We start from the raw sequence: 12,487 nt of genomic DNA, 5'->3' as shown, positions 1-12,487 counted from the left end.
GACGTTAGATTGGATTCTCGTTGATCACGCTTGATGTTCAAAGAGTGACAGTGGATCTAACCTTTAGCGCTGATGCTCCTGAGGTCTGTGATCTTCATCAGCATCTTGGGGAACATGTGTGGTTTGTGAGGTCTCCTCTTTCTCACGTAGATCTTTAGGGCCTCCAGCAGCGGCTCCTGCAGCACATCTACCTTATCCGACTGCTCCAGATCCTGCCGATCTGAGCGCAAGTGCACATCAGTTTTAAACAGCTAACCAAGAATCACACAAGCAGGAAATATAATGTTGTTTTTGTAGACACCAATATTAACAAATCTAAAACAAATTTGAGGAGATGGCACAGAAAAACTATATCATGAGTTTTAGAGACTCAATGTTGAAATTATATTATTCAAACAGTCATGTCTAAATGGAAAAATATATATTTTATTAGATAATTACAGCTGCTAACTAATAAATGGCAGATAAATCTATAAAACAAACTTAAAATAAAAAAAGGTTAATACACAGTCCAATATTAAATAAAAACAACGAAAAAAGCCAATATTGGCCGACAACAGTTATGGGGGTAATTTTTATATATAATAGAAATTGATAGAAAGATAATTATATAATAGAAAGATAATTTTTTTAATGTAAATAAATAGTCCAATATTAGATCAAAACAGTTATAAGGCAAATATACTGTGCATCCATAGCTATAAGTTTCTCTTATTTACTGTAATAATACATTTTATTAGGCTTTACGCTTTGTATACAAGTAAAAGCAAAAGCACCATAGAATGGCTAAATACAACCGTAATACACAAAAATACAGCTAATAAGCTAAATTAAATTTTATGTGATTACTGACTGCATGGAAAACTCAAGACAACATTCACAAACCAAAACATGTTAAAAAGTGTATCTAATCTGGTTGAAAAATATCTGCAGTACCTCCACACAGCAGACAGATGGCACTGAGAAGCCCAGTCTCTGCATCATCCATCTCCAGAGGCAGGAGCTGGTTGGCGAAAGCGAATACCAGATCTGTCAGTGGACCAAAGCCGGCGTTGTGCATCTGCGTGCGATTCAGTGTCAGACCATCTGAAAACGTCATGGTGTCCTGATCCGGTGTGTAGCGTGTACATATTCGCAGAATCTGAGGAAGCAATTCAAGACACAGAGATGAGCAAATGTGCAGAACTATTCAAGCACTTTAAATAAGGTGTGTGAGATCTGGACACAAAAACACATGTGAAAGTTTGCCGTGCACTCACCAGGATGTCAAGACAGGCGGCCTTTAAGAGAGTGATCTGATCTGCGATAGTGAGCGTGGTGAAGCCGGGCAGCTGCTTGGCGAACTCGACGGTTTTAATGATGCATTTGGTAGACAGTTCGCTGAACTTGTCCCACAGGTCAACGTCCAGAGCGACCCTCTGGTCTGAACTGTTGTTCTGTTCAAGAACAAGACAGAGACCATGTTTGGTTGGTTTAATAACTGAGATCGTGATTCGGTTGAGGACGTCACCATTAAGAGCTGCTCTGCCTCAGACTTACCGTGGTGTATTTGCCAAGCTGACAGAGGGAGGGGAAGGTTTCCTGATGGGCCTTCCTCACCCGCTCGATCATCTGCTCCGTATCAGGACTTAACACGTAACTCTCTGAACACTCCTGCTTCTTCTCGTCCTTCTTCCTCTTGTTCCGGTCGTTTCGAACCGCTGCATAGACAAATGAAAACAGTATTCAAACCACCTGGTATACCAGTCCAATATATATCATACATAAACATATGTGGATGTGGATTAATATGCTTTATGTCTAAAGTGGCAAATGATGATAATAAAAAAATACAATAATAAACATGACAACATCTGCCACAAGATGGCAGTAAAACCCAGTGTTTATTTTCTCTGCCTGATGAAAACAGCTCAACACGCATAGTTAAACCTCTTTCAGAACCACATTCTTCTTGTGATTCAATCATTTTGGCAGCTAATTTACTTCAAAACAACAATGAATAAAAGAGGAGGAGATGGATTAAGTGGGAGACCAAGAGGACATATATGGGGATATAAATATGTAGGAAAGGAACAGGGATATATAGAAATACATTCCTTGCAGTATTTCCAGAGAGAAAGAGAGCTGAATGAGAACTGAGTGCTTTGATGTGACAGTTCAAAAAGAGCTTTAGGTAAGAGAGTCTCAAATGCTAAACAAGCAGAAAAAGAGGACAAATTCATAGGATATTACTCTCAGAGCTCTTCCCATCTCTTTGTGACACTGGAAACATGTATACAGTGGTATACCTGCCTTAAAAAACGGAGTAAATAGCACAATAATAGAGAAGAGATGCGCACTGTGAACACAGAGGCATTACACATGCATCCAATATACATCTGCATTAACACACAACTGTTTAGCAAAAAAACACTGGTTGAAAGACACTGTTTAAGGCATCTACACTACCATTCAAAGGTTAAAGGTTCAGCAAGGTAAAAAAAAAAAAAAAAAAAACTTTTATTCAGCCAGGACGCATTAAATTGATCAAGTGACTGTAAAGATATTATGTTACAAAATAGTAATAATAAAGGCTCTATTCATCCAAAAAAAGAAATAATTCACAAACATATAACCATTTTAACAGAAAAATGATTTCCGAAGGATCATTTGACACTGAAAATTCAGCTTTACCTTCACAGAAATAAATTAAAAAAAATTATAATTTGAAATTGTAATCATAATAATCCACAATATTACCATTTTACTGTATTTTTGATCGAATAAAGTTATCAAAGATGAAGTGTCGTATCTGCGCCGCTATAGTGTCCCACTGGTGCCACTGATTGGTCAAACCTAGTCTCACCTCAATCTCATGCAATTGGTTAAACCAACATCACTGCGTCGAGCTGGTCTGGATGGATAGTATCTCAGGTTTTGCAATTTTCAAGGAAATAAACCTCTTGTTTACTAAGTTGTTTCTGCACATTAAAAAATAATCAATGTAAGATTGTGCACGTAAACGCACTCATTTTGTTTCATCTCCCACACACACACACACACACAGAGATGTGTGCAGCGATGAGAAATAAATGTTGGTGGTTGTTAATAACTGTGACAAACGACCTCTGCTTTCACTAAAATCCAACCTAATCTAATCATGTCACATGACAAATATCAGGCTGCTTTAAATGGGCTCTCCCTCTGCGCCTGCATTCCTCCCTCCTTCCCTCTCTCCGTTTTCCTGGAACCTCACAATCTTTCTCTTTTCTTGTACTCAGAGCCTCAATCACTCCTTTATCTCATGTTTTTTTGCTGTTTTTGGTTAGGACTCCTTCCTTTGTCTAAAGATAACTCAATGGCTCTTCTTCTCCCTCCTCCACACGCACACTGGGGGAGCGAGAGAGCGAGCAAGAGGGGTGGTAAAGGACGATTCTCACTCACTTCTCCCCACAGCCACATATTCATTTCTCCAGAGGGAGCTGGGTGCCAGCGTGGGCTCAGAAAACACAATCTAATGGAGCCATTAAAGAACTATTAACGCAGGGAGGTAATCTTTCACGACACGACATGTGCGAAAAGACGAAACCTGCTTGCAAACAACTTTATGATGACAAGAGCGCGCCATCATATCTGGGCGGAAAAAAATGAAATATGTAAAATAACAAATCTAGGGCAGAGATTTCATTTTGCTCTGACTGAAACGGCAAACTACATTTCAGAGTGTCTATTTTGTCATGCTAATAACAGAACAAAAGTACATATAAACCCACATTTTTCTCTTAAAGCAAAGCGAAAGCAACTAAATCCAACTAAAGGGTAAATTAAAAGTCCCATTGTGACAAATATATCAGATAAACAATAATAATGTGCTACTGTACGACTGACTATATTTTTAAACCTCACTTTATATTAACTTTAGTTGATATTAGCTTTAGTTAATATTCATCATGATATTTAGTTATTGTCCTATCACAAATGCACAAGGACATGACGAACAAGACAGCAAACCTCTTTATATGCTTGTACAGACACAAGCCTGTCATACAAACATACATCATTATGAAATATGACAAAAGGCAAAAATCACAAACGTGTTTCAATAATGCTAGAAAATAATTTCAGCATCATTACTGCTCCAGTTTTCAGTGTCACGTGATCCTTCAGAAATCATTCTAATATGATGATTTGCAACTCAAATGTTGAAAACAAAACCCCCAAAATTCTGAATGGCAATGTACATCTTGGATAGTAGATTTATTATATATAAATGTACCATATATTAGCTACCACAGTCCCTTGAGAGTATCAGGCACTAGGATAATGTATTACACACATATAATAAACTACAATAAAAGGGGCCTGAGGAAGGGGGTCCATGGAAATATTCATCTAACAGTACTGTAATGGTGGGAACGTAAACATTTCTCAGATAATATTTTATACACACTTTTTACAGTTTAAATGGGTCTTTGCACATGAAAATGTATATAGGAGCCTTTATATTTAGGAAGGGTCTCTCACAAAAGGGACAATCATGGAATCATTTAGTTAAAGTTGTATCTTTTTGACCGGGCATTTCACTAAATCTCAATTATGGTTTTATTACATTGTTTTAATGGTATTTTGCTCTTCCTTTCATGTTTTCTGACTTTTGTTTTGTAAAGCACAGTGGTCAACTTCTGTTGTGTTTATTTGTGCTATATAAATAAATAAATGAATGAAATGATCATGGTTTCCATGATTTTTTGTAAATGTATTATAGTAACAAAGACACTTACATTCTTTAGACATGCCCACTTCCAGGCACTTCTGCAGTCGGCAGTACTGGCAGCGGTTTCGCGTGACCTTGTTGATGATACAGCTCTTCTCTCTGTGGCAGGTGTACACCATGTTCTTCTGAATGCTCCTTCGGAAAAAGCCCTGAGGAGATAAGCAAGCACGGCGGTTTACTACAGCTGGAAGATTTACAAATGACACACACGCAAGAAAATTAACACCAACCCCCCGAACCTCAGGAAGACCGAGGCGGAACAGTTATATAAAAGTCACTAATGATTCACCAGATATTCATATATTCACATTATGCGCATCGTCGCTATACACAAACATAAACAACCGCGGCACAGATACAGCTCTCTCTCTCTCACACACACATTTTTTGACAATGGCAGACTGAGCTTGGTTTAGATTTGGCTGCTGGGTATTATCTTCCAGTTCAAGTGCCCAGAGGTTCCCATTGGCTAATACCCAGCAGAGCTTAACACACATAGACTCAAGTGGAGGGATGCAAATCAGAGCTTCACATTATTCTTCTGATCTTAATTACTGCTTGGTCAGACTCTCAAGGGCAGAAAGTCAGACTGAGGTCATGAACGTACACAGCAAAAGCAGGGAAGATGCAGCTGAAGCCACATATGAGAGAGCAGATGTCAAACAGTGACTGTGTAGGCTTGCGCAAGGGCTTTCAGCTGCTGTGCTGCAACCACGGCTCTCTGGCAGAGGATTAAACGGTGAAAGCTTCACTCGTGACCGCCACTGGGCACGTGGGTATTAGTGGCGCTCTGTGCAAGATTCAATGACTGAGCCGAGCATGAACAGTATGTGGGTTCAATGCTTTAGCGGGACTCCATGAGAGAAATAAGAGTCACTCTTTCATACTGCAGATTTACACCGGACAAACAAGGTGAACATTTTATAACACAGATTGTTTCTGATCTAAAATACAATTGGATAAGCCACATAGGGGTACATAATACATAGCGGATTATTTCAATCTTCAAACTATGGCTGACAAACAGACACCTTTAAAATGCTATTTTAAGAAAAAAATGCTATTTAGAAAAATATTATACACATATAGATTGCTCTTTAAATAATTTTCTACAGATAAACTTTAAATAGCCGTTAAATGACAGGTAATCTAAATGTAAAAACAGGGAAAATGAGTATGCAGAATCATATATCCAAAACTTTACAATTAATAATATTGGCCGATAAGCTACACGTTGTGATATGTTTATTAAGAATAAGAGTTGATATTATTATCAATGCATGAACTGTATTCATCAGAGTATGGATTCTATATGCTAGAGTTTTCAAAGCAAGCCTACAGCAAAAACATCATCCTCCCTCTCTGGTTTAAAAACAATAATCCCCCAAGGCTTTTAGTGGAAAAGCCTAAAACATATCAGTCAGGGCACCCAGGGAAGCTTTTAGTGTGTGTGTGCTTTTGACAGGTCTGCCCAGTGGCTGCCATCTAAACACTCGTGTCATTTCGGCAGAAGCGTGTGTCCAAGGACATGTCCCGCATGCTGAAAGGACGTGTCCCTCTCACACTCGGTCTCGGCTATGAAAAAGTAATAAAGGAAAAGGTGAGCATGGCAGATGTGTGACAGAACGTGTGCTCGAGTGAACGAACCGAAATGGTTTTCTAATGCGCTGCCCAGAGGCCTGAACTCCCTACATAGGAGCTCTCCTTCATCGGCCATGTTTTATTCATGCCAGCTCTAATCTTCTGGAGGTCATTGTTCGAGGTCACTGTGGTAGATGCAGATGAAACGCTTCAATCTGAACCAGTATCGGCAAGTCAGATGCTCTTGTAGACGCACCCTGTATGAAGTTGTACGCTGCTTCTTGCACCTTTTCTTTCACAGTGAAACCATTTAAATTCAGCTGTACATAAAAAATAAAATAAATAAAAAAACTGCAGAAACTTCTCACATATTAAAAGAATTAGCTAAATTAAAGCATAAGACCTCTACACTTTCTCACAAAAGTTTAGATCAATAGCAGCAAAATGTTCCATTAATCCTGGCCGACGGTACCCTTTGTACAAGCGACTGCTGTCTCACCTGGAGAGCTGATTCATTGATAACAAACCCATGACAAAAGTCACACCGGTCCACAATCAAAAGGCCTCTTTTCCTCATCCTGCTTCTCTCGCTCTGCTCTTTGCCGCTGTTGGTCGGGCCTGAAAGCCACAGGAATGAAGCTCAATATCACCACAAGGTGTGAAGAATGCTCTGGCAAGAGAGGGGCAGCTGGGTAATTCCACTGGATTAGGGGCTGCAGCAGTGGACCATTGAAAGGAAGGCAAGCAAACAGATCCAGACTGAAGCAATGGCTGCTGAAAACTTAGCTTTGCCATAACACAAATAAACTACATTTTAAAATATATTAAAACAGAAATGTTATATAAATTGTAATAATGTTTCACAATATTGCTTTTTTCTTCTTCTGTAGTTTAGATCATAAGCATGCATTTTAGACTACTTTCAAAAATATGCTTTAAAAAAAAATCCTACCGACCCCAAACTTGTGAACGGTAGTGTATAAAATATTTAAGTATTAAATATTTCAATTCAGTAAACACTGCTTCACTTCTCCAATGTAGTTATTCAAAAAAATACTTAATAAAAATGAATAAGAGGAGTGTTTTTTTCTTATTATTGACAAAATGATTGAAATTGGCTGATAATTGATACAAGCAAGCATTGTTACCATGACAGAGTAAAGGCAGACATGGCTGAGTTAGAGGACATAAAAGATGCAGGGCTGATCTGTGATCCTAATCTCTCGCTGGGCATCACCTGACCTCTGCGAACCCTGGATTGACCCAGTGTTGACCTGCCGGGGAGATCCTGTGAGCGGAATGTGGCAGAGGAGGGCAGGAAGGAAACGGTTTGAGGTCTGCTGTGGCTCCTCTTGGCAGGAGCGCTAAGCCTCTTTAGTGTCTCCACTAATCCTGGACACGAGTATAAACCCCCAGGCGCACTTAGACAACGGAGGAGCAGCCATGTATTTGTATCAAGTGTGTACTCTATTTCCAGTGGATTTAGACTGAAGAGACCATGAGATCAAAATAAGGTCGTCTGTCTGTTTGGTGTGACTAAGCAGTCGTGTGTATGATAGTTTAAATCTTCACAGCTACGAAGCACAAATAGCTACGTTTTATAACAGCTGCTTTTCCATCTCCGTGAGCTGCCTACCTAGGGAACATTTTTAGATGTGCTCCCGAAGTGAAGTTCGCCTCAAATGATAAACGTCAAAATTACCTCAGTTTTTCCCAAAAATGTAAGGCAAAAACGCAAGCATCCTTTAGACATTGACATCCCAGAATGCATTGCGACAAGCTCAGTGAAAAATTAGATGGGGGACGAAAAGGACAATTCAACAAAATGTGTGTTATATGAGTTCAGCCAGATTTTTCAAACCCTGCAAACTCCTTACACTCAGTGCGAGACTCGTTTAAATGAGTACAAAGAGTTTTATCGCTCATAACTTCTGGAGAGAAACTCTAGCCAAAGATTAAACTTTCACACACTATTGAATGGAGTATACATTGAAAGGCTGTGCATCAGGCTGTACGCATAAGCTAACATGCATAAGCATAATTGCTTCAAAATTGAAGTGTACTCTGGGCTTAAGCAGCAGCAGGCAGCTCACTAGGGTTTGGAGCACAGCTAATGTACCAAAAACTCAAAAGGTTGATCATTCTTGCACACACTGATTGACAAACACTTCAGGTGGACCGTTGCAGGATTTCTTTTATGGACAAAGTCACAGTGACAGTCACAGTCACAGCTCAGTGTGACAATCACAGCTCATACTGGTTGTTAATATTAGTCTGTCCGTCTCATCCACAGACGCCTATGGCCAGCTTCGTCTCCATACCAGCGTGATGAATCCGATTTTCAAGCAGAAAAAACTGGATGAAATATTTTGAATGATCTGATCCACAATCTGACTTGTGGTGCAGCCTGAATCACAATCACACTGTGTTCGTTCGTTGGCCAGAAGAGACTGAGCCTGGTTTCTCCAAATGTTTTTTTTTCCATTCTGTCACCTCTGAGTTCGGGTTCCTTGCCACTGTCACCTCTGGCTTACTTAAACCCCTTTCACACAGCGCGATGATCCCGGCAAATTGCCAGGAAATTGCCAGAACGCCTTCTGTGTGAACGCAAACACGACCCGGGATTGATCCCGGCATCGATGCCGGGTTTGGGACCTAGTAACATTGCCGTGTTCAGTCCTGGAACGCGCGCTGTGTGAACAAAAGCCGTAATAATACCGTGTCGTAATAACACCGTGTCGTAGTGATGACGCTGAAGCCGGGATCGTTCGCCAGCTAGTGAAACGGTACGTAATGTGCAAGTTTATGATCGAATCTCAAAAAAAAAGAAAAAAAAAAGAAATGCACAATTGGGTTTTGTAAGCTCATAAGCATAAGCAAACTTAAGACGGTGCTGAGACATTACAAGTCACATCGATGTCACGTGTCTTTACGGGATTTTTACGGGTTGTGTGTGAACGCACTCTCAGTGACCGGAAAATCACTGGCAGTGTGAAGGAACCAAAATCAAGCGAACCCGGGTCAAATCCCGGGTCACTTTATCCATGTATTTTCCGGAATCTCTGTGTGAAAGGGGCTTTAGTAGGGGACACTTAATATTCAGCAATATGATTGATCTGATTGATCTGACTGTACTGACGCTGTTGTATGGGAACTGAACTGAGCTGGATGATGACACCACTTTTTTCTGCAGAACTGCTTTATAGCTGAACTGAATTTCATAATTGATAGCTAAATATTTGATATTATTTAGCATGTGTATATATCCAATATAATGTACTTTACACAGTTATTGAACCTAAATGATTCAACACTGAACTAATTTTAACTGAATAATGACTGCTGTCAAGTTATTTTCCCATTTCTCAATGTAAAGCTGCTTTGAAACAAACTGTATTGTATAAAGCGCTAAATAAATAAGTGACTTGACTAGTTAATTTAAACAGGTTAATCCTTCAACTGATGATCAGGTCAGACTGGTTTAGTGTGGCCTATATGTAGCATCCTATCTTCACACAGAATTTGGTGCTGCTGAAACATTGAAATGCATCAAGAATCAAAACCAAATCAAATAGCGCATGAAGAGTGTTTTTCAAATAAGTTAATTTAAAATGGGATGCCACCTTTGAGGGTAACTTAGTCTTAACAGAAATGCAAAAAAAAAGGTCTCAAACACATTTCTGACTTAAAGGGATGGTTGATTATGATTTCACTTTTCTAACTTTAGGTAATGTTGCTGTTTGAGCATAAACAACATCTGCAAAGTGCCAATGCTCAAAGTTCAAAGCAAAGGGAGATATTTGCTTTTAAAGAAATTGTTTAAGGACTACAACAAACGGCTGGTAGGGACTACATGACATTTCTCCCGAGTTAGTGACATCACTAACCCCAAAAATGTACATAAACCCCGCCCCATAAACATGTACATAAACATCAGCTGCATAAATTCTTCAACTAACCATTCAGAAACGTCCAGTTGCAATCTACATATTTCATATTGTCTCCATATTTGTAAAAGGCTAAAAGTTTTTGAAATTTTCAGTGCATGTCTGTGTGAGGTAAAAGGACATAAGCTGTTGAAGCTCCGCCCTCTGTGACGGAAGCGTTTTTGTTAAAAAACGGTGCGTTTTTGTTAACCCTCAAAAAGTGACCATTTTAACATGCTATATAAAAATATCTGTGGGGTATTTTGAGCTAAAACTTCACAGACACACTCTGGGGACATCAAAGACTTATTTTATATCTTGTGAAAATGGCATTATACCACCCCTTTAAGGACATAGAACTCAAACACTCTTTGTTCATCTCAAAACAGACAAGGCTGTAGGGGCGAGAGGAGAGTGAAGTGAAGGGTGCTTTTTAAAGGAAAAGACAAGTGCTGATATGTCCTCCTAACATTCAATAGCAGTGAGAAAGGGAGAAGATAGCACATGCAAATTTAATGAAGTTATGTTTATTTTCCCGCTGTGTGTGCGTGCGCATATGCAGCTCTCCACCCACGCTTCCCTGCGGCTGCGCTCAGATAGGGGGGCTTTGTAACCATCATAGTTCAACTCTAAACCCCTGTGTTTCTCTTTCTCAGGGAGACACTGTGTAGATCATAGAAATGTATACACGACTAGTTTTCAATTATTAAGTAGTAAAGAAATAAAAGGCTGGAATTCACCTCTGAGCAAATTCAGAGCCCCTCCCCCCCAACATTTTCTTTACGTCAGAATAGGAGGTTGTCACCGGTGGCAGCACTAACAACATGGGATGACAGAACCCCAAATGTGGCAAAGATATTTTGTAAAAGGATACGAAAAGTATCCATTTTCAATCATAAAAATCAAAACCAGTTATTTAGTTTAGTTATAAAACCAACAATTTAAGCATCATGATATTATAATGTTCAGTATGGAAAATTAATATTCAATTAGAGATTAGCTAAAGATCACATTTAACTGTTAAATTATTAGCGTTTTCGAAGAGTAACTTCAAGTGAGTGTTAAGCCAGGCGCACACTGTACGATTTTGGCCGTCTGAGACAAATTTGGCAAATCCTAAAATATTCTTCTGATAAAATCTGAAGTCTTTGATCGTTAGCTTGACATGTTCACCGACAGCCAATTAATGACCATTGCGATCACATTTTACCTCTGACAAAATTCTGTCACTGTCAGAAGATTTGATTCACAGTCCTGACATTTGTCCGTCAAATTGTCTTCGTTTTTCAAGACAAGCCATGAGCAAAATTAACGTTAGAGATTTCTTTGTAGCCACCATTTCAATCGCACGTGTAATGCAGCTCACTGTGACTGATGTAAAACTCTGGACAGGTTTCTTGAGTAAAAATATCAAAAACAAGTGTGACTCATTTAAAAAAAATTATATATAGGCTATAGCACAAAAAAAACTTTTTGCTAAACATCTCAAAAAAACAACAGACATACTTGACTTCATATACCTGGCTGGCCATTAGTTTGTGGTATTTGTTTGCAGATGACACTTAGCTGATATTGGATGTCTTATTTAGACAAATGTGACTTAAGGGTCCAAAAACATTTTAGGGCCACAGCTCAATCCTGCAAACCAAGATGGAATGGATTCTTACCTTGCACCCTTCACATGCGCTGACTCCATAGTGGTAGCCCGAGGACTTGTCCTGGCAGACGAAACAAGGCTTGTAGATCCGTGGCGGAGGCGGCGGAGAGGGTGGGCTGGGTACGATCTCCTCCGAGCTTGTGCTCTGGGTCTCCACAGCTACAAGAGAACAGAGACAGCCTTTAGTTTGACTCAATGTGCCATCATTTTCTCACAAGGGTTATTAGGTTCATTTAAAAAAAAACGAAAAAAAAAAAAAAAAAACGTGTTTTGTCTTTTAGCAACAGTCCGCAGAGACCTTCAACCTTCAAAAGATTCCTCCGCTCCCCAGGAAGGCTCAGTGAGGGAACACGCACGCAAGATGAGCAGCTAAGGTCATGCTTGTCAGGAGGACGCCTCCATTCCTGGGGCGAGCAGACAGATAGGCTGGTGCCACGCTCTCCTTAAACACTCTGCTTTCTTCCTGGTTTCAGTTGCTACCAACTGGGACGAGTGCCAGCCCTAATTAATAAAGTCATGACAGCCAGCCGGGGTGTGGAGGGGGCGCCCTAGCCACATGGCACTGTCACG

The 12,487-nt window shown here is 39.7% G+C and overlaps 1 protein-coding gene across 7 annotated transcripts in view; it reads right to left on the bottom strand.

The window, feature by feature from the left end:
* Positions 1 to 12,487, bottom strand: part of rarab (retinoic acid receptor, alpha b) — a 139,316-nt gene that overhangs the window by 2,574 nt on the left and 124,255 nt on the right. For all 7 annotated transcript variants that reach the window (XM_084407753.1, XM_084407754.1, XM_084407752.1 and 4 more), the window contains 6 exons: positions 11,928 to 12,076; positions 4,761 to 4,902; positions 1,540 to 1,700; positions 1,260 to 1,436; positions 937 to 1,141; positions 62 to 220 (listed from right to left, as the gene is read on the bottom strand). In XM_084407753.1, coding sequence (XP_084263879.1) covers positions 62 to 220; positions 937 to 1,141; positions 1,260 to 1,436; positions 1,540 to 1,700; positions 4,761 to 4,902; positions 11,928 to 12,076 — 993 coding nt within the window. The remainder of the gene's footprint in view (positions 1 to 61; positions 221 to 936; positions 1,142 to 1,259; positions 1,437 to 1,539; positions 1,701 to 4,760; positions 4,903 to 11,927; positions 12,077 to 12,487) is intronic.

Source organism: Rutilus rutilus (genome assembly GCF_951802725.1).
Source record: "Rutilus rutilus genome assembly, chromosome: 1".
NCBI classification, from domain to species: Eukaryota; Metazoa; Chordata; class Actinopteri; order Cypriniformes; family Leuciscidae; genus Rutilus; species Rutilus rutilus.
The sequence above is the reverse complement of the archived record's forward strand: the minus strand, read 5'-3'. Positions and strand labels throughout refer to the sequence as shown.